At 47.8% G+C, this 23203-nt stretch overlaps 1 protein-coding gene across 2 annotated transcripts in view; it reads right to left on the bottom strand.

Annotated features, from left to right (window-relative positions):
• KIAA1549 (KIAA1549 ortholog) overlaps positions 1 to 19488 on the bottom strand; it is a 148538-nt gene extending 129050 nt beyond the window's left edge. For both annotated transcript variants that reach the window (XM_033193013.1, XM_033193014.1), the window contains exon 1: positions 19233 to 19488. In XM_033193013.1, coding sequence (XP_033048904.1) covers positions 19233 to 19419 — 187 coding nt within the window. In that variant the 5' untranslated portion in view covers positions 19420 to 19488. The remainder of the gene's footprint in view (positions 1 to 19232) is intronic.
• Positions 19489 to 23203: the final 3715 nt, after the last annotated feature.

Raw genomic sequence — 23203 nt, 5'->3', positions numbered from 1 at the left:
CAAATTCCTGACCCGCAGAATCATGAGAAATGATAAACCATTACTGTTTTAAACCATTCCGTTTCGGGGTGATTTGTTATGCGCAATAGATAACTGAAATGAGGCTCCCCTTTAGCATTAAAAGAATGTTCCATCTCATATCCATCTTCAAACATCCCCCACAGTTCTGCGGTTCTACATCCACCAACAGTTACTGTCCTCTTTGTATCATCGCTGCAGTCCTCTACAGTAGCCCTTCACATGCCACTGGATAGTCATTTATGTACAAAACTACTTCCCCTTGTAGACGGAGTTGCTAGAGGGCCATGACTGACTGCCGTATTTCTCTTAGTATCCCAACATCCAGCACGGTGCTCAGCACATGGCAGTGAGTGCTCCATCAGCGTTGGCTGAGTCATGCAGACATGTGGGCATGGAACCACCACACAACTGGTCTGTCTGCAGGCATGCCTTCTGGCACTGGCAAACCCAAAACAATGATGGAAGAACGAAAAGCAGGATCCAGACAAGCACACGTCCCAGAGCCAGACGAGATGCAAAAGGTACAGGAGAGAGACGAAGGGTAAGATCTGCCGGTGAGAGTCAGAAGTCACATGCAGAAAGCCATTGAGTTTTGGAGACTGTTTCCACAGCACTGCTGGTTTATCCGGACTGATAGCGTACACATTCTACAGGTATATCTTGTTTTCCTCTCGGGGGGACTGAATACAATTGGAAGACAGAGTAGAGGAACCTGAAGGCTGTCAATCTAAACTACAACGAACAAAATAGAACAGTTGCAGGTTCAGGATTTCTGGGAAGTATTCAGAAGGTTAAACTTTATACCAGATCTAGGCAAGAACTCAAGGCATTAATACACTGTGTTTTATGAAGAAACCAAAAAGGCTCAAGAGGCGTATAAAACAAACGAAGTAGGACAGCCGGCTGTTATAACGGTCAGTTTTTGAACAAGGTACTTATTTTAAGGCATCGACTTCCTCCCACCAAAATTTCAAAGTAAATAAGAAATTGATTTTAAACCAGTGGTATACACTAACTTAATTAACAGAGAAGATGTATGACAACCACACACTTGGCTGTCAGAAACAAACAACAGAAAAACAGCATAGTCAACACAAAGCAAAAATGGTATCAAAACCACAAGGAAATGATCCAGGACGTGATAAAAGAGGAAATGCGGTAAGAAAATGTCACTCAGTATTAAGAAAAATATTATCCTCACTGGTGGAGAAAATGGAATATGGCTCATCATGGAATTTTAACTTTTTGAGTTTTTTTATTATTAAAATGTTACAGGTCACAGGTGGCTCTGACTGTGGCTCTGTCCACAGAGCTCACTCTGCCCTGCAAGCAAAGCCTGTGAATGGGCACTTCAATGGGAGAGACCACAGAGTCATTCTCTAACCCAGACCCAGAACAGAGCAGACCGTGGCTGGGGGTGCACATGCCCACCCCCAGGGAGGGAAAAACTCTTGCTAGCTGTGTGACCTTGAGCAAGTCAATGAACTTCTCTAAGCTTTATTTTCCTCATCTGTAAAATGGGGATCCTTACAGTACCCACCTCATACAACTGCTGCAGAGATTAAACGAGAGACACTGTGTCGTCTCCTCACACAATGTTCGGCACACAGCACGCACTCTATAATTGTGGAGTATTATTACTATTCTCAGCTCAGCCCTGAGACTGCTGCAGGAGAGGACCAGAGAAAGACGTGCAAAGAGAACCTCATTTAAAGGCCCAAATGCCAATGAACAACCAGAGAAATGCACCTTTAATGAAGATACTCTTTACCTATCAGTTGGGCAAAGACAATAAAGACTGGTAACAGCCTGCATTATGGAGGAGAGAAGCAAGCTGGCACGCTGATGCATTGCTAGAGAGAATGTGGACTGCTTCAGCCTTTCTAGAGAGCGATTTGGCAATATGCATCAAAATTTAATATGTGCAGACTGCCTAGTCCAGCAAGTCTATTTCTGAGAATTTATCTTAAGAACTAATTGGAAAAGTGTGTAAAGATGTATACATGATGATGCTCACAGCAGTGGTTTCTTTTCCTTTTTTCCTTTTTTTTTTTTTTTTTTTTGAGACAGGGTCTTGCTCTGTTGCCCAGGCTGGAGTGCAGTGGTGCGATCTTGGCTCACTGCAGCCTTAACCTCCTGGGCTCAAGAGATCTTCCCTCTTTAGCCTCCTTCAGCAGGCAGGAGCAGAGGAATTACGGAGGCAGTTGCTAATTTTTTACATCAGGGTTAGGGAAGGCCTCCCTGATAACAGGAGATTTGAGCAGAGACCTGAAGGAAGGGGAGTCAACTGTGTCGATCGTATCTGAGATGAGAAAGTTCTAGGCAGAGGGAACAGCAAGTACAAATGATTGCAATGAATGCATATCGTTTTTATAATCAGGAAAAAGCCAGTAAACATATTGTATCCTCAAACTACGGGTGCGCACCACCATGCCTGACTACTTTTTGTGTTTTTTGTAGAGATGGGGTTTTGCCATGTTGCCCAGGCTGGTCTTGAACGCCTGGGCTCAAGCAATCTGCCCACCTCAGCCTCCCACAGTGCTGGGATTACAGGCGTGAGTCACCATGCCCGGCAATGTTTTCTTAGAATATTGAAAGCTGAAGACAATACAATTACCCATCAACAGAGAACCAGATAAATGAAGTGTGGAACATCCACAGCGTCGAATAAAATCATGGTGTGGATCTGTATTTCCTGACAACTAAAGATTCCATGATAAAGTGTGAAGCGAAAAAAAGCAAGCTGCCAAACAACATGTAGAATATGATACCGTTGCTTTCTGTGTATGCGCCTGTACATGTGAAAACAGTCTGAAACGAGAGACACTAAAATGTCACAGCAGTTGTCTGACTGGTAGGATTTGGGGTGATCCTTGCTTTCTAATTGACACCTTCTTTGTACCACCTGACTTTACTGAATGTGCAAGAAATTTTACATTGTAAGTCTCATCACATCACCCTCTGATCAAAACCCTCTATGATCCTCCACCGTAGCACCCACTTCCCTTCACACCTGAGTGCCTGCTGCCTCTGGCCTCCACCCTCTGTTCTGGGTGCACAGGCCTCCTCTGCCTCTCCCAACACCAGGCACACTCCTGCCTCAAGGCCTCTGCACTGGCCACATCGTTTGCTGGGAACACCGTTCCCCACCAATACCTGCTTGTCTTGCCCCCTTGCCTCCTTCAAATGTTAGTTTAAATATCACTGTTACGGACTGAATTGTGTGCCCCCAAAATTCCCATGTTGAAGTCCTAACCCTAGAACCTCAGGATGTGACCTTATGTGGAAATAGGGTCATCAAAGATGTAGTTAAAGTCATACTGAAGTAGGGATGGGCCCCTATCCAATACGACGGTCCTTATAAAAAGAGGCAACTTGCACGCACACGCACAGAGAGAACACCGTGTAAAGACGGGAGTCACACTGCCATGAGCCAGGAACCACCTGTATTAGTCAGGGTTCTCTAGAGGGACAGAACTAATAGGATAGCCATATATACATATACAGAAGAGTTTATTAAGGAGTATTAAACTCACATGATCACAAGGTCCCACAATAGGCCAACTGCAAGCTGAGGGGTAAGGAAGCCAGTCCAAGTCCCAAATCTGAAGAACTTGAAGTGCGATGTTCAAGGGCAGGAAGCATCCAGCATGCGAGAAAGATTTAGGCTGAGAGGCTAAGCCAGTCTGGTATTTCCACGTTCTTCTGCTTGCTTTTATCCTAGTCACGCTGGCAACTGATTAGATTGTGCTCACCCGGATTAAGGGTGGGTCTGCCTTTCCCAGTCCACTGACTCAAATGTTATTCTCCTTTGGCAACTCCCTCACGGACACACCCAGGATCAATACTTTGCATCCGTCAATCCAATCGAATTGACACTCAGTATTAACCACTGCACCACCAGAAGCTGGGAGACAGGCCTGGAATAGATCCTTCTCTAGCACCTTCGGAGGAAGCACAGTGCTGCTGACACCTTGATCTTGGACTCCAGAACTATGAGACAATAACCTTCTGTTGCGTAAGCCACTCAGAGTGTGGTACATTGTTATGGCAGCCCGAGCAAATGAATCCAGCCCCATTTTCAACGAGGCTCCCTAAACACCCAGATCAAAACTGCAACTCATCAGTCCAAGCTGTTTATCTGCTGCATTTACACATGACACCTACCACAGAGTAACACACGATGTCATTAACTTTGTCCACAGATGCATCCCAAGGGCCCAGCACAGTGCCTGCACAGAGCAGGCACTCAAAGATTTGTGGAATACATGGACAAACGACACTGAACTACACAGCCCTGGTGGGGCCTACAGTCCAGTGGAGGAAGGCAGAATGCACAGACAAATATGCAGAAGACGATGGTAAGTGTCATGGAGAAAAAAAAGCAAGCAGGAGCAGAGGAATTACGGAGGCGGTTGCTAATTTTTTACATTGGGGTTACGGAAGGCCTCCCTGATAACAGGAGATTCGAGCAGAGACCTGAAGGAAGGGGAGTCAACTGTGTCGATCGTATCTGAGATGAGAAAGTTCTAGGCAGAGGGAACAGCAAGTACAAATGATTGCAATGAATGCATATCGTTTTTATAATCAGGAAAAAGCCAGTAAAGATATTGTATTCTCAAAAGGCATTAAGATATTTAAAAACCTAATTCCAGGGTCTAGGAAAACCATTTAAGTTTTCAAATTCCTAAGACTCTATTCAGGCCCAGGCTGAAAACTCCAACCCATTCCTGGAGCTACCTTCCCCAGCCCAGTCTCCCGGCCCGTCCTCCATCAAACAGCTGTCCAGGAGAAAAAACACTCAACACTGCAAGGATGGTGAGGTGAGGTGAGGTGAGGTGAGGTGAGGTGAAGCAGCCCAAGGGTGGAGAGGCCCCGAGATCTTTGCTGGTGCTGCAAAGCCAAGGACAACAATCCTGACCACTATCCTGGCCACCAGTGGCTGACCTGCTCCCCAACCTCCATTCAGATCTGGCCTGTGCTGGCCTGCAAAGATGCCCCTCCATCCCAGCCTGTCACCTGCCTCCACTGCCAGTTCCCAAAACAAGCACCTGTCATGTGCTCCTGCTCTGCACCAAGACCACTGAGGCTCCCAGCTCTGAGCAATGTCCACTCCTGCTTCCCTACCAGCTAGTTCCCACTCCACTGGGCATGGATGAAGCTGGAAGTCATTATCCTCAGCAAACTAATGCAAGAACAGAAAACCAAACACCGCATGTTCTCACTTATAAATGGGAGCTAAACAATGAGATCACATGGACACAGGAAAGGAACAACACACACTGGGCCCTCTCGGTGGGTGGGGTGGGAGGAGGGAGAGTATTAGGAAAAAGAGCTAATGCATGCTGGGCTTAATACCTAGATGACGGGTTGACAGGTGTAGCAAACCACTATGGCACACGTCTACCTATGTAACAAACCTGCACATCCTGCACATGTATTCCAGAACTAAAAATAAAAACTAAAAACATAATTGTGGTTAAAAACATAACATAAATTTACCATCTTGTATTAATGTTAAACAGAAATTTTTATTTAAAGGCAATTCATTGCAGCAGCAATATATACCTTTAAAACGAAACAAACTAGAGGTCAGATAGTCAACAGAGCTTTATTTTTCAACCTATCTAGTACAGCCAAAGTATCAAAAGCTGAAAACCTTGTGCTCCAAAGCCAGACACGGTGGTTCACACCTGTAATCCCAGCACTTTGGGAGGCCGAGGCGGGCGGATCACGAGGTCAGGAGATCGAGACCATCCTGGCTAACACAGTGAAACCCCGTCTCTACTAAAAAATACAAAAAAAAAAAAAAAAAAAAAAATAGCCAGGCGTGGTAGCGGGCGCCTTTAGTACCAGCTACTCGGGAGGCTGAGGCAGGAGAATGGCATGAACCCAGGAGGTGGAGCTTGCAGTGAGTCGAGATCACGTCACTGCACTCCAGCCTGGGCAACACAGCGAGACTCCATCTCAAAAAAAAAACAAAAACAAAAAAAAAAACAAACAAACAAAAAAAAACCTTGTGCTCCAATAATATTTTCTTCTTATTTTCTTTAGCATCCTTTTTTTAACTTTATTTCAGGTTTGGGGTATAAGTGAAGGTTTGTTACACAGGTAAACAGGTGCCACAGGAGTCTGTTGTTCATATTATTTCATCACCCAGGTTTTAAGCCCAGTACCCAATAGTTATCTTTTCTGCTCCTCTCCCTCCTCCCACCATCCAACTCAAGGAGGCTCCAGTGTCTGTTGACTCTTTCTGTGTTCATAAGTTACCATTTAACTCCCCCAAATTGACCATCGTAACCACTTCTAAGTGTACAGTTCCACAGTGTCGAGTATATTCACATTGTTGTGCAACTGATAGCCTCAACTCTTTTATCTTGCAAAGCTGAAACTCTATCCCCATTAAACAAAAACTTTCCATTCCCCCCTCCTCCCAGACCCTTGCCATCCTTCTACTTCCTGTCTCCATGGCTTTGACTACTATAGGGACCTCACATAAGTGGAATCCTACAGTATTTGTCTTTTCATGACTGGCTCATCTCACTTGGCATAACGTCTTTGAGGTTCATCCATGTTGCAGCATGTGTCAGAATTTCCTTCCTTTTTAAGGCTGAATAATATTCCACTGAATGGCTAGACCACATTTTTAAAAAATTATTTATTTTCAATTTTGTGGGTACATAGTTGGTATATATATTTATGGATTATATGAGTTTTGTTTCTGTGTTTTTGTTTTGAGATGGAGTCTCGCACTGTCTCCCAGTCTGGAGTGCAGTGATGCGATCTCAGCTCACTGCAATCTCTGCCTCTCGGGATCAAGCGATTCTCCTGCCTCAGCTTCCCGAGTAGCTAGGACTACAGGCCTGCACCACCATGCCTGACTAATTTCTGTATTTTTTAGTAGAGATGAGGTTTCACTGTGTTGGCCAGGCTTGTCTCAAACTCCTGACCTCAGGTGATCTGACTACCTCAGTCTCCCAAAGGGCTGGGATTACAGGCGTGAGCTACCGCGCCCAGCCTGAGATGCTTTTATACAGGTATGCAATGCGTAATAATCACATCAAGGTAAATGGCGCGTCCACCCCCTCAAGCATTTATCCTTTGTGTTACAAACAATCCAATTATACTAGCTGTTTTTAAATGTGCAACTAAATTATTTTTGACTATAGTCACCCTGTTGTGCTAGCAAATACTAGGTCTTATTCATTCTTAACTTTCTTTTCCTTTTTTAAAAATTTTCCTTTCCTATATAAAAGCAACTTATTCATTCTATTTTTTGTACCTATTAACCATCCCCACTTCCTCCCAGACCACAGTTTGTTTATTCATTCATCTGTCCACAGACACGTGGGTTGCTTTCGCCTCCGCCTCAGCTTTGACACCCTTTTGCTTCAACTATCTCCAAGCACTTTTGTAATTCTTGGTAGTCAACCACCCTAACACCAGCTAACGCCAGCTCAGGGAACTCAGGACTGGACTTAAAGGCTTGTGACCATGCTCAGGGCAGGGGCAGTTCTCTGAGCAGCACATCCAACCAGGCACCAGCTCAGCTCTGAACCCGCTACTGCTCCTATCCTCAGTTTTGCCCAGTGACTTGAGATCCGGGCTGCATTTTTACGAGCTATGGACTCTCCACTAATTAGAGAACCAAAAATCTTTGAAATACACCCAACTTCAATGAGGAACTGCACAGTTCTGAGCCTCTCAAGCTTTGGTGTGCATACAAGTCACCTGGAGATGCTTTCAAAAAGTCGATGCAGTAGGTCCGGGGTGGGGTCCAACACTCTGCATTTCTGACAAGCTCTCAGGCTATGCTGATGCTGCTGATCTGGGGACCACACTTGGAGCAGCAAGGACCTGGCAACCTCCCGCCTGCTCAGACCTGTCTCCAGGGCTTTGCCCAAGTTCCCCTGGAAGCTGGCTCCATAAGATCATCTGTTTTGCATGTTTGGGGCTTCCCCCTTTGAAAGCTCCCCAATAGTATTTACCCAGTGTTTTAAAGCAGCTCTTCAGACTGTCTGGCTCCACAATTAATCCAAGCACCCAAAACAGTAAGTGAGGAAGGGTTCCTTCCTCAGCCCAAACAAGAGAACAAAGAAGAAAGAAGAACAAGGAGAGTTTCCAAGTGACTCCAAAGGACTGGGAACCACCAGGAAACCACCAGGAGCGAGGAGCCTTCCCAGCTGCCCTGCCCTCGACACAACACCCTGGGACCGCTGTGGCCTGTCTTCCGCCAAGGCTCTGGGCCACCCAGGCTGCTGGAGGGACAAACAGAGCGTCGGCCTGGACTGCGACCAAGACTGGCCTTCCAACTTCACCTGGGCCCTTGCCACTGCCTGGCAATTCTTTCACTCACCCCTTCTCACTCTCCTCTGGAAGCCAGTGTGTTTGCTCAAGCTCCCACTCCCCCCACGCTGCTGTCCTCTCTCCAGATCTGCTCGCCTCCCACCCTCCACGAATAGACCCGCACTCCCCCATACATCTCTGTCCCCAGACAAGCCACCTGTTTCTCCTTCTGTTTTCCTCCTCTCTCAAATGAACCCCTCCACTCTTGCCCTAGATCCCATCCCTTCCAAGCCCCCAGGAGCCTTCGCTCCTGCCCTCTCTGTCTCCCTTTCCAACCCCACCCCAGATCGGCTTCTTCCTAGTCCTCACCTGCACAGATGGCCTCTACCTTACCACTCCCTCTTCCTATGTTATTTCACTCCTTGCGCACACACAGCACCCTTCATTACGCAGAGGCTGGCCCTCTAAGAGACTGAGTCCTACCCAGTCAGTGGCTATCTGTCACAACAAAACCCACCCCCTAGGGTTGAGAAACCATCTTGCAGCTGGACCTCAACCTCGAGAGGGCAAAACTCAGCCTCCAAATCACATTACTTCCCTTCTCTTCCTTGAAAGATCTTCTTGGCCCCTTTCAGTACCAATATGTGGAATATTCTGCACCTTCCGTGCCCATTTGCCCACATCCTAGACCCCCAACTCTTGCCCTGTACACGTGCTATCTGAGCGCACGGGCTTTGACTAAGACTTGGAGCATAATGAAAACCATGGGGGCCACTGCAGACAGTCAAGCCAGGAGGAAAAGACGTGACCTGTTCCTAGCAGGCCCTTCCCGCTGAAGGTGGAGGATGAACTCGGGGAAGCAAGAGTAGAAGTGGAGGCCGTGATAGTCACCTGGAGAAAAGAGGATAGGAGCTTGAATGAGGGCGGTGGTGGCAGCGATGGTACAGGGGATAGATTCAAGAGGGACTTCCTCCCCTCCCACGCACAGTCCTCTGGGAACCTTCCTTCCCTCACTGTGGGGCTGGTGCCTGGCTCACAGCCCTTTCTTCCTCTCTCCAGGCAAGTTCAGCATCCACAGAAGTTATTCACCCCAAAGTCTTCCTCCATGTTCCACTTCAACAACTCATTCCCACCGCTACACCCTACCCTGCTCATTACCCAAGACCAAAACTAGAGATGATCCACTTCTGAACCTCGGCACAAGGACACCCAATCCCTCCCGACCTCTCCCACCTCTCTCCCACCCTCTCCCACCTTTCTCCCGCCTTCTCCCACCTCTCTCCTGCCCTCTCCCACCTCTCTCCCAACACCTGCCTTGGGATCTCAGCTGCACCCCCTCCTCCCAGTCCCTTTCCCACTGCTCCATCCACGGTTCGCCTCCTTCCTCACCCAGCCTAGACCCCATGCTACCTCATCCAGACCACCTCTTGCCAGCTCCTTCAATCCCCTTTGGCTCCTCACACCTGCCCTGTGATTCCCCACCCCTGACTCAGGCCAACGTCTCACCTTTCCCAGACACACTGGAACGTCCAGTGCTAGAGGACAAAAATCACATGGCGGGTTCCCTAACATCACCACAGATACCCCCATTACCTGGGACTTCACTCCCAAACTTCCACCAGTCCCTCTGATTCCTTCTCCCAATATGACTTATTCCTAACTCTTCTTAGGGTGGTCCTGCCTGCCCACATGAACTTCCTCACTTTCGGCAAATTAGCCATCAGGTCCTTCCTTCTACTTTCTTAAATTTTCAACCACTGTTTTTGTTTTGTTTTGTTTTGCTTTGCTTTTTGAGGTGGAGTCGTGCTCTGTCACCCAGGCTGGAGTGCAGTGGCGCAATCTCAGTTCGCTGCAACCTCCGCCTCCCAGATTCAAGCGATTCTTGTGCCTCAGCCTCCAGAGTAGCTGAGATTACAGGTGTGTGCCACCACACCTGGCTAATTTTTGTAATTTTAGTAGTGGCAGGGTTTCATCATGTTGGCCAGGCTGGTCTTAAACTCCTGACCTCAAGTGATCCACCTGCCTGGGCCTCCCAAAGTGCTGGGATTACAGATATGAGCCACCGTGGCTGGCCCAGTCACTGTATTTTTACTGACTCTTGAAACCTACAAACACAATCAAGTCTAAAACATGATTGTTTTAGACTTCCACCAACTCTCCTGCCACCATTAAGTTATAGGGAGTAACTCAAACCTCACCAGGCCTAAGAATAACATAAAGAGCTTGTGGAACGTTTCAAAAATAGAAATCCTCGGGCATCACCTGCTTTAGTAGATCTACCTTGACCATGAGTTGGGTTTTTAACAGGTGATTCTGATCAGTTGGCCCTCATCCCATCCTTCAAGAAACAGTTTGGTATAGTAGCATTTGATATGATGGATCACTCACTAGATGAAAACCCTCGCCCCCTCTCCTGGCTCTCACAGCACTATTTTGTCATGATGGTCAGTTTCCTTTGTGTGCTCCTCTTTGTCTTCCCCTCTCCTTCATGCTAGTTTCAGGGTTTCTGTCCTTGACCGCCTTGCCTCCTAACTCTCCATGCTGCCCCCTCATTAGTGTCTTCATACCTATGACTTCAACTACCATCAAGTGCAACATTTCACAAGCTTTTTTTTTCTTTTAAGTTCTTGCTCTGTCGTCCAGGCTGGAGTGTAATGGTACAATCCCAGTTCACTGCAGCCTCAACCTGCTGGGCTCAAGCAATCCTCCTGCCTCAGCCTCCCGAGTAGCTGAGACTACAGGTGCATGCCATCATGCCCAGCTAATTTTTGTATTTTTTGGTAGAGACAAGGTCTCACTATGTTGCCCAGGCTGGTCTTAAACTTCTGAGCTCAAGCAATCCTCCTGCCTTGGGCTTCCAAAGTGCTAGGAATACAGCCATGAGCCACTGCACTCAGCCTAACTTTTTTTCTAAGAACTGGATCTGGGATAGATTAAAAAAAAAAAAAAAAAAAAGAATGAATGTACAGTTGATAGTCAACACAGTTAACAGCAGTGGAGCATGAGCACTGACAGTTGGAAAGGGAGCTATTCTAATTTTATGGGCAAAGGATCCGAACAGACATTTCTCAAAAGAGACACACAAATGGTCAACAGGTAAAGAAAAATTGCTCAGCATCCCTAATCCTTAGGGAAATGCAAATTAAAACCACAATGAGATAGCACCTCACACCTGCCAGAATGGTCCTCGCCAAAAAACTAAAGCACAGTCCTTGAGGCGCCTGCTGTGCTGAGCATTAACCCTTCAGTCGCTGGATCTCAGTGAGGTGGAAGGTGGCCGTGGTCCTTGGGAGAAGAGTCCTGAAAGATGGCAGGGAGGCTCAGGGTACTTGCGGGTGGGGAGCAAGGAATATTCAGTACAGCAGCTATTTACCAACTGCTATGGTAGTATCTCAGTGGTTTGGTTTTGTTTTTTGAGACAGAGTCTCATTTTGTTGCCCAGGCTGGAGTGCAGTGGTGTGATCTCAGTTCACGGCAACCTCTGCCTCCCAGGTTCAAGCCTCAGCCTCCTGAGTAGCTGGGATTACAGGCACCCACCACCATGCCTGGCTATTTTTTTGTGTTTTTAGTAGAGACGAGGTTTCACCATGTTAGCCAGTCTGGTCTCCAACTCCTGGCCTCAAGTGACCCGCCTGCCTCAGCCTCCCAAAGTGCTGGGATTATAGGCGTGAGTCACCGCATCCAGCCTGTATCTCAGTGTTTTAACAACCAAATACTTGCAATGAATGAAAACAGCAGGTCTAGAGGACCATTCTAATCTAGTTGCCTGGTCAAATAAAATATGGCTCTTGCGGCCGGGCGCGGTAGCTCAAGCCTGTAATCCCAGCACTTGGGGAGTCCGAGACGGGCGGATCACGAGGTCAGGAGATCAAGACCATCCTGGCTAACACAGTGAAATCCCGTCTCTACTAAAAAATACAAAAAACGAGCCGGGCGAGGTGGCGGGCGCCTGTAGTCCCAGCTACTTGGGAGGCTGAGGCCAGAGAATGGCGTAAACCCGGGGGGCGGAGCTTGCACTGAGCTGAGATCCGGCCACTGCACTCCAGCCCGGGCGACAGAACGAGACTCCATCTCAAAAAAAAAAAATATATATATATATATATGGCTCTTGCGTACTATTCACACAGACTCAGTCCCAAAAGCAAGTGTCTCTCAACGTCTCTGGAGATTTGTATAGCTCCAGAGTTAGTCCAGGCTGACTTAGCCTTCAATGTTCCAACAATACCTATTCCCAGAAGGCTGGAACAGGAGGCACTTTACCTCTTAGCCCAGTGCTTCCCAAACTTCAACTGTGTGTGCAAAATCACCAGGGGGATCTTGTTCAATGCAGATTCTGATTCAGAAGGTCGGGGGTGGGCCCTGAGATTCTGCATTTTCTAACAAGCTACCAGGCAGTGATGATGCTGAGAGGGTGGGGACCACAAGATTAGATTTTCACTAATGAGAAGTTATTGCCTGAAGCTAACAAAGGAGATGAAAAAAAGAGAGACAAAGAGAAAGAATAAGAGAAAGCAAAGTATGTGTCCTGAGTGTATGGGTGCAAGAGGGAAGAACAAAGGGAGTTTTTAAAAAGAAGAGCCATCTGCAATGGTAAGAATGAGCTGCCTTCAGCAGGTCACTGGCCTAGAACATCTACCAGGCAAGGAGAAATGACACTCACAACAACCCAATAGAAAAAGGACAGATGCTGCTTATAAGTGGATTCCAAGACATCCAAGATGTTGACTTGATATGTAGAAGCTACAGGGAGAAATGAGCTACAAGGAGCCAGAGGGTTAATGAGATTAGCACTAATCTCATTAACCCTTTCTTACACTGAGAAGGAAACCCAGGACAAGGTAATTTGTCCACAGTCACAAAGTTATGGGCAGAAGTGCACACACCCAGGTTTTCTAACTCACCTTTTAACAAATCCTGCTGCCTAACAACAAGAAAAAGAAATCACATTGTGAGCTCCAGATGAAAGGTGGGTGGTCACAACTTGAAAACAAATTAGATCAGTTAGAACAGTGTCTTCCTATCTGGGAAAATCAACCTAGTGTAATTATAAAGACAGTAATTAGCTGCCTCTATCATTCAGGGCACTGATAGAAAACCTGTGGCTCCCAGGTCCCTAGCGACTTTTAACAACTCCCTGGCTGGGTTCTGTTTTCAGAATTAAGTGAGGCACTTCCTGACAAGGGCTGCAGCAGCTGTTCCCAAATGGGCAGGAGTGAACATTGAAAATGCATTCCTCTGCACCCTTTCACTCCCAACCCAAACAAACACATGTAACAAAAAATGGTTATTTTATTTTGAGATGGAGTCTTGCTCTGTCACCCAGGCTGGAGTGCAGTGGCGTGATTTCAGCTCACTGCAACCTCTGCCTCCCAGGTTCAAGAGATTCTCCTGCCTCACCATCCCAAGTAGCTGGGATTATAGGCACCTGCCACCACACCCAGCTAATTTCTGTATTTTCAGTACAGACAGGGTTTCACCATGCTGGCCAGGCTGGTCTCGAACTCCTGACCTCAGGTGATCCATCTGTCTTGGCCTCCCCAAGTGTTGGGATTACAGGCATGAGCCTCCTCGCCTGACCTCAACATAACGATTTTAAACTATTCTAACAGTGAAAAGACAATTCCAAGATATTAAATGGTAGTCCCTCTCCTCCAAGGTTTTGTATAACAGAGGACAACTGCGGTTTGAAGATATTTTGAGGTATTCTGAGATACAGCATACTCATGTTTTATTACAGTAGACTTAGAACTGTTTTGTTTTGTTATTACTGTTAATCTCTTACTGTGCCTCATTTTTAAATTAAACTTTATTGCAGGTATGTACATATAGGAAAAAACCATGTTTCAGGCATCCGCTGGGGGTCTTGGACCACATCCCTTGCAGATAAGGAAGGACTTCTATATCTTCAAAATACTGTTAATTTTCAGTTACTGGGTTTACAGTATCTAGATCAGTGGTTCCAATGCTCAGTGGCTAAAAATGAGCCGTGAACTTACTAAAATGAAGATTCCCAGGCACTGCCACCAAAGAGTCTAATTTAGAGGTTAAGGGTGAGTCTTAGATATCTAAATTCTTAACAAGCACCCCCACACCCCTAAATGATGTTGATGCAGGAGGCCTAGGGGCCACATATTTGAAACATTTAAGTATTTGTTTATAATATACTAAACTACTCACAAAGCATAAACATTCACCTAGAAATGACCAATGATGGCACATTAAGATGAAAATTTAACACACCATAAGCATAAATGCAATAAAAAATTATTAAAAGAACAAATGGCAGATCTTGCTAATCAAAATAATCAAAAACTTCTACATTTCAACATTACATAAAATTTAAAAGAAATTCCTTTGGAAGGGGGAAAACGCAACAAACAGAAGGAAAAACGGTTGCTATCCTTCTAATACATAAAGATTTAAATACATATCTATGCCACAACAGGTAAATAAATAAAAATACAGAGAAAATTCAGACTACATATACAAAATAAAAAATAGCCAACTCTAAAGCAGTAAAACCCTGCAAGTTAAAACAATGTATTACAAATTTATTTAACAAGGCTTTTAAAGTAACATTCAATGCCAGTGATAAAGTGAAATACTAATGCAAGTGATAATGGAAGGCCACTGCGTAAGCTTCAAGGGCTTATGTCAGCGTTATAACTTTCAAAAATTGCTTCATTCAACAATCACATACTGAGTAACCACTAAGTGCCCAGCATTTTGAACAAAACATGCAGAAATCCAGCCTGGTGGGCCTTACATTTTAATCACATTCTTAATACCCCTTCCACAAATGTATACTCAACAAAATACAAACACATAGAAAGAAACATACACAAAGCCTTTTTTTTTTGAGACAGAGTCTTGCCCGTTGCCCAGGCTGGAGTGCAGTGGCACCATTTCGACTCACTGCAACCTCTGCCTCCCGTGTTCAAGCAATTCTCCTGCCTCAGCCTCTCGAGTAGCTAGGATTAAAGGCATGTGCCACCACGCCTGGCTCATTTTTGTATTTTTATTAGAAGCGGGGTTTCATCATGTTAGCAAGGCTGCTCTCGAGCTTCTGACCTCAGGTGATCTGCCCACCTCAGCTTCCCAAAGTGCTAGGATTACAGGCATGAGCCAGCACGCCCATCAGCATTACTTACAGCAACCCAAAAAATGGAAATAAAAGAACAAATCATTTGGATAGAAAACTGTTTCCAAATAAGATTTAATGAATGGAAAAATGCTTAAGTTAAATGTAGAGTGGAAATGGTAGTAAATACAATTGTGCATATAATTATTTTCTTAATGTTAACAACAAAAAAAGGACAAAATTACTTAGTGTTACCTATAGGCTGTGAGATTATGGGTGACTGGTTTCTGTACCCTTCAGTAATTTCCAAATTCCCTACAAAGCAATCTATTTCATAATAACTATTACTTTTAAAAAACTTATCTCTGAATAAGGTGAAGAAATGGGGCATGATTCTTTGTTTTTATATTGTGGATGGCTAATCACTTAAGAGAAATGCGTTCAAAAGTAAGTCCAAAGTATTACAAGTTGTTTCCACAACGGTCAATGGGTAAGACCAAACTAGTAAATTTTTTTAAGACCAACCCAGATGTCCATCAGTGATAGACTGGATTAAGAAAATGTGGCACGGCCGGGCGCGGTGGCTCAAGCCTGTAATCCCAGCACTTTGGGAGGCCGAGACGGGCGGATCACGAGGTCAGGAGATCGAGACCATCCTGGCTAACATGGTGAAACCCCGTCTCTACTAAAAAAAAATACAAAAAACTAGCCAGGCGAGGTGGCGGGCGCCTGTAGTCCCAGCTACTCGGGAGGCTGAGGCGGGAGAATGGCGTAAACCCGGGAGGCGGAGCTTGCAGTGAGCTGAGATCCGGCCACTGCACTCCAGCCTGGGTGACAGAGTGAGACTCCGTCTCAAAAAAAAAAAAAAAAAAAGAAAATGTGGCACATATACACCATGGAATACTATGCAGCCATAAAAAAGGATGAGTTCATGTCCTTTGTAGGGACATAGATGAAGCTGGAAACCATCATTCTGAGCAAACTATCGCAAGGACAGAAAACCAAACACTGCATGTTCTCACTCATAGGTGGGAACTGAACAATGAGAACACTTGGACACAGGGCGGGGAACATCACACACCGGGGCCTGTCGTGGGGTCGGGGGAGGGGGGAGGGATAGCATTAGGAGATATACCTAATGTAAATGACGAGTTAATGGGTGCAGCACACCAACATGGCACATGTATACATATGTAACAAACCTGCACGCTGTGCACATGTACCCTAGAACTTAAAGTATAATAAAAAATAAAAATAAAAAAACAAAAACACAATCAAAATGCTGAATGAAATAGAAATAGACAAGAAATCGATACAACATAGAGATTTAACCGAAGACTGTAATAAGGAGGCCACCTGGAAGGTGGACTCTACTGAACAAAAGTTAGTAAGAGAAGCTGGCTGAAGGAGATAGCTTTCAGCCAGCCACGGAAGGGAATGCTGCCTCACACAGGAAATCCAAAACAGGGCTAAGCCATGCCATTTTCTGACTAGCACTGCTTATTCCTTAGAAAGAGAACCAACCACCCTGGCAGAGTTCAGCAAAGCTTTCTTATCTTCCAAATCTCCTCGTGAAAATACCATACTCAGGACTGGAAGGGCAGCCCAAGCAACTGCAATGCACCCTCTTCCCAGGATCAACAGCACCACCTAGGCACCCTACACACACCCTAGCTACATCAGGAAGCCACCCTCCACCAAGATGGTTCCTCACAGTCTTCAAGAAGTAGATGGGGTCACCCCTAGCAGGTCATCCATGAAGAATCCTGCCTTTCCTGTCCGGGAATGGTCTGTGCAAGGGTTTATACTTCCTTCACTGCTCTGTGTTTCCAGCTGGATCCTGGAGCACAGGAGCTGTGCCCTCCACTTCTTAGTTCCTAGTCTATGAGCCTGGCAGCGGCTGAAGCCAATCTACAAACTAGTGAAAGGATGAAGTCTCTGTTTCCATGATGTCAGCTCTAGAATGGAAATATAATTAATTTCATGTCTCCAGGTTGAATATTTGTATTGGGGTAGAGCGGTAGCAGGAAAGGACTTCTAAAGGAGAGAAAGGGGGTGGGCAGTACAAACAGCTCCACTATTTATTTTCAAGTTACCAGAAGAAGCACTTATATTCTCCACAACCTCTGCAGTATACCCAGATGGCCACATTCACATGGGGAAGCCATCAGGCACAGAAGGGAAGCATGTCATAGATTCTGAAACCAAACCAACCTAAACTCAAAGCCTTGGTTTCCTCATCTGTAAAATGGGGATAACTATGCCTAACTCACAACGTGATTGGATCATGTATATAAAATTCAACACCTGGCACACAAAAAGCACTCAGGAGATAGAAACCATTTATCTGCTGTGTCCTATGACAGATGAATCCACAAGTATCAGATGGGCTCTCTTTGTTGACTAAAGCCAAGAGACCCTTCACAATCATCTCTTCTCCTCTGGACACACAGGGCTGGAACTCACAGGAGCAGGACTGAGATGGTAGGTTCTAGGTTACAGTAAGGTGTTTGCACTAGCTGTGTACTGCCTAAAAGAGACTCATTCTGTCACCCCAACCCTGGTTCCACCCAGCTATGGGAAATCTCTGCAGAGGCTTCAGGTGTGGATATGTCTATGGGCCAAGAGCGGGGGTCGGGGGCAGGGAAAGTGATGACTGTGACCTTGAGCAAGGCGCTTCTCTGCCTTAGTTTCCTCTCTGGTAAGCAGAGTGACACCGTTCCATGATCCCTGAAGTCCTCCCTGTGCTTCTATTGTACCATCCCCTCTAGGGCACTGGTTATAATTCTCACAGGTCCAAGGGACACCTTCAAATGTGTTCCAATTCCTCCCCAGGCACCGAGCAGCCCTTTGGCCCTGCTCCCACGAGAAGGGAGGATTCGGAGCAGCGTTCACGGCTTTCTGTTTTTTGTTCTGTGTGCAGCAGCTCTCTACCCCGAGCTGCTCCTTCCACCTTTCCTTTTCCGCCTCGAAGTGGTCAAGCGCCTGTGCTGGGGCAATCGCTGGCCTGCAGTGTCAGCTCAGAGACGGTTTCCAGACTATCCTGTGTACAGGCTCAGGGTGGACAAATAAATATTTTGGAGAAGCAATAGGAATTAAATCATTTATTCCACAACAAAACCCTCATGCTTCTTCATAAATCATGCCTCTTCATTCCATACTGATGAACAGTCACTAAATTGCATCTGTTATAAAAACAGCCCTTACTCCTTTCAAGCCCTGACACTTAAGAATCAAAATATTTTCACACTCCATTGTACTAATAATGCCTTGCAGAAGTAATACCAATAGCTATTTCCCTGGAAAGATCCGTGGCCAGGGCGCTTTCCAAGAGGTTTTCTTTGAATGTTCTTTGTGTCCCGTGCACGGCCGGCCTGCCCGCATCTGGGGGACGCTGGGCTTGTCCCGGTAATGCAATACTCTTCTAAAGCACACCCCGAATGCACCCCTTCGCCCCGACAATAAAGTATCTCAAAACATTCGATATGCCACATCATATAGCCTTGACAAAAAAGCACTCCGGTGCCTGCATTCTGCAGGAAAAACCAGGCACATTCTGAGATGAAGCCACTAGACCCGCTTCGGGCTCCATGGACAAGAGAATAGCTTTGCAGACCCCTTAGCAAGACCGGCCAGAAGCCGCTCGCTTGTTGGTTTTAATTATTTATTTCCCCCGTGCCTTTATTTGCTGGGCCCAGAAGAATGGCAAAGCATCTTCCAGAAAGGACGGCGAGGGAGCTGGAGAATAAAAGAGGATGGGCGGGGAAAGTCGGGGTTTTGAAAACAGCAGCGATAAAGGCAGGCGGGGTCGCGGCCGCGTCCCGAGGGTCTCGGCGGGGCTTACCTGGGGCGCACGAGGCCGGCCGGGCCAGCAGCAGCAGCCAGAGGCCGGGGAGCAGCAGCCCCGGGCGGCGGCGGCGGGCGCGGCGGGCGGAAGGCCCTCGGCCGCTCGGCCCCGGGGCCAGCGCGACCCCGGCGCGGGGCTTCCCCTCCATGGCCGCGCCTCGGCGTCGGCGCCGCGCCCCCGGCATTCCCGGCCGGCGCCCCGGCCCGGCCTCGCGGCTCAGCGGCTCTCAGGTCCGGGAGGGGCGGCCGCTGCGGCTGCGGCTGGGACGGGGCGCCGCGCACCGGCGCGGAGGGAGGCCCGCGAGGCGGGGGCGGACCGGGCCGGAACCGCGGACAGGGGCGCCAGCCGCACGCCCGCCTCGCCGCTCCGCCCCCTTCGGAGCCTCGGAGCTGCTGCCCGGCAACGCGCGGGCCCGGGCGCGGGGCGGCGAGCACCCCCTCCCGGCCGACTGGGCGCCTGCTTGCCTGCCTGCCGGCTGGGCGACCGGGGCAGCCTGCGCGGGGCTCGGTGCGGCAGGGGCGGTGAGGCAGCGCGGCCCAGCCCTCTCCCAGGACCCGCCTCCCGGTGGGAGCACTAGGGGCTCTGGGGGCCTGGGCCGGGTGGTGCCGCCCTGACCCGCACCCAACCCCGGGTCCCGCCGCGCGTTCCCCGGGGCGCCCGGAGCCGGGTAGGCCGGCAAGCCCGGGAAGGGGGCCTCTCGCCGCCCTCGCTCCTCCTCTCCCGCCGACTCCGTGCGGGCAGCAGGTGTGTGGGGCGCCGCGCTCTCAGGACAGCCTCGGGGCCAAGGAGGGGACAAAGCCAGGCAAAGTCGGGCTCCTGCGTGCAAGGCAGGGGCGAACAGAGCGCACGCAGCTCTCCCCCGCCTTTCTGCCTTAGCAAGGTGCGGCCACCGCTGCGGGTCTTCGGGAAGCGACCCTGCGCTCAGGGCCTGGGAGGCCCTCGGGACCCTGCACTTAGCAGGCCTTGAGCAGGCGGCTGCTGAAGCGAATGGGCGTGGAGCTGCGGAAACCCGCGTGGCCAGGCCGTTTTAGGGAAAGTAGCGCTCCTGAAAGGTGGAGAGAATGGCCAGAGAGCGTTTAAGGGTTGGATTCCCCGGGGGCAATGAGGAACGGGAAGAAGGGAGTTGACATCTGTCAGGTACCTACTGTGTGCCAGGCACGTCACTCTGAAGATGCCTCGTGGCTTCAGGGTCTAGGGAGGAGGAATTGAGAGTTTTGAATCATTGCATCCCGCTGGCATTCTTGCACCCAGCAGATATTAACGGTGTGTATGTGGGACACTATCTTATTATCCAAAAAAACTATGGCAGACAGCGGAAAATGTGAATCATTACACTGACCGAGGGATCTTGGTGGCTATTCAGTCGGATTCCCCTGCCAGGCCCAGCCCTTGAAGGAGCTGCCCAGCCTTGCAGCTCCAACTCATCTGGACTCCTTGCCCTTGGCGAATAGTTCTTCCTAAGAATGGGACAGGGGCACTCTTCTGTAAGTACCCACCTGGTCCTTACAGGTGGGTACTTGAAACCTGGTAGTTTCAAGGAAAATGAGAATAAAGGTTAAAAATAGCTTTTGTTCATGTTCCTGGTATTTTTACACGTTATTATGACCCCCCCCATCACACAGCCCCAATGTTTATTACAGTAACTGCTCCTGTCTCCCAAAGAGAGTTCTACCTGCGCACCCAGGTAAGTACCTAAGAGAGACTGCCCAGATATGTCTGGTCCCAGGACACCATGGCCATAGATCTGGGACCTCTTATTCACACACTTCTCTTTGTTCCCTGAAATCTGTATAACAGCACATTTGACCGCAAACCACTGCCTTTGTGCAACTCTTGAATGGTCTTGTCCTGTTGTGTTGTTTTATCTTTTATGAATTTATGCTTTGCACACACATCCCCCACCCCACCTCCAATAAATTAATATGAAGTTCGAATATGGTGCTATCCTGCTTAGGATTTCTCATAGCCCCAGTAAGCCCTCAGCAGACACTCGTTGGTTTGAGCCAGAGCATGCATTCCCCCAGTGAAGAGGTTCCATCTTCCGATTTGGCCGCAGCCTCCTGCAAGCTGCCATCTGCACTAGACCCATTGGTATCAGAGAAAAAAGGCTCCCTCGGCCATGCGCAATGGCTCACACCTGTAATCCCAGCACTTTGGGAGGCCAAGGCAGGCAGATCACCTGAGGTCAGAAGTTCAACACCAGCCTGGCCAACATGGCAAACCCCGTCTCTACTAAAAATACAAAAAAATTTACCCGGGCATGGTGGCACGTGCCTGTAATCCCAGCTACTCAGGAGGCTGAGGCAGGAGGATCACTTGAACCCCGGAGGTGGAGGTTACAGTAAGCCGAGATCACGCCACTGCACTCCAGCCTGGTGCCAGAGCAAGACTCCATCTCAAAAAAAAAAAAAAGAAGAAGAAGAAAAGAAAGGAGGCTCCCTCTCCATTCTCTGCCAACTCAGAGACAATAAAGTGTTTGCCCTGCCATTAAGAGATTGACATCAGTTGGAAGTAAAAATAAAAATTGGAACTTTGAGATAATAGAAATGACTCGTGGACACTACCTCTCTAAGGAAAGTGAGGTCCCTAGGGTCCCTTAGTCTCCCTGCTCTGAAGGCATAAAACAAAATCTCACCTCTGTTGGGATTTAAGGCATTCTGCCTCCGTGTCTGGAGAAATGTCTCTAAGGCTCTGACAGTCCAGCTGGTAGGTGGTGTGACTCTGCAGACCCAGAGGGGATGAGTGGTCCTTGGAGGTAGGGGAGTGTGTGCAAGATTTTAAAGTCGATTTTAGAGATTATCTCATCCAATTCTCATAGATAAAGAAACAAGCCAGAGAAATTAGTTTATTTCCATAAGACTCAACTCCAACTGGAATTGTCATCTCCAGTTAAACCACACACCCTCCAGGGGAGGGGGAAAATTAGTCTGGGTCCTCAGTAGACTTACAGTCTGGTTTGTGGACAGGGAGAGGTAGGCTCAGTACTATCCTTAGACCTAGGCAAAGCGGGCCCTACTCTGGCCTTTTCCAACTGCACCTCTCTCCTCAGGACAGAGCCTGTGAAGCCCAGGAAGCACTGTCACCAGCAGCCCATCTTCCCATGCTCAGGTGCCCAGGACCCCAGAATCCTGTCCATTTGACCCCAGGCTCATCTTCAGGCCTATGTGGCCTCTTCCTCAAGTCTGTTCTCCCAAGGCTGCACCAAGGGTGTGTCTGGTCCCAAGGGGTAGTTGTTTGCTGGGGAGTGGCAGAACTTATGTAGGAGGGGTCTCTAAAGATGTGCACATGAAGCGTATAGGAATGAAGCAAAGACCAAGGGTGGGAAGAGAAGATCGGGCACACGCCATATTCACATGGCAACCTGGCTGCGATGTTCTGCTCACAACTGCAGGAAATCTGCGAATCCTGCCTGTGAACCGGCCTAACCATTCTGAAGCCATATATTTGTTAAGTAGAACAGACATATTTAATAGTTCGCTTGCTTGGCACGTAACTTGCTGATGAAAATATGGTAATCAAGTGAAAATGGCCAAAATGGCCAAATGTGAAATGGGCTGCGTGAGCCCCTCTTTGCACTCTTGACCTGGGCCCCTCAATTATTAGGGGTGGGTCTGGATAAGGATGGGACAGAGGAACTGAAGTTAGAGGATGGCTGGAAGTCAGTAGAGGGTAGCGTGAGAGTCCTGGAATAGGAATCAGGACAGCTGAGTTCTGTGCTCTGCTCTGTCACAGGAGTTTATGAACTTGAATAAAATGCTTTACTCTCAAACCTCAAATGTTCTTATCTGATGACGGGCTTCACGTGCCTACCTTACTTAGCTGAGGGTTCTTAAGAGAATTATACAAAATAAGCTGAATGTTCACAAAGATCATTCATTAAATTCAATGATTATTTTTTGAGCATGTGCCATATGCCAGGCACTGCAGTGGGCACTGGAGGTATAACAGTGAACAAAACACAGGCCCTT

This window comes from Trachypithecus francoisi, unplaced genomic scaffold, assembly GCF_009764315.1.
Source record: "Trachypithecus francoisi isolate TF-2019V2 unplaced genomic scaffold, Tfra_2.0 Lachesis_group4, whole genome shotgun sequence".
NCBI lineage: Eukaryota > Metazoa > Chordata > Mammalia > Primates > Cercopithecidae > Trachypithecus > Trachypithecus francoisi.
This window is presented reverse-complemented; position numbering and strand designations above follow the sequence as displayed.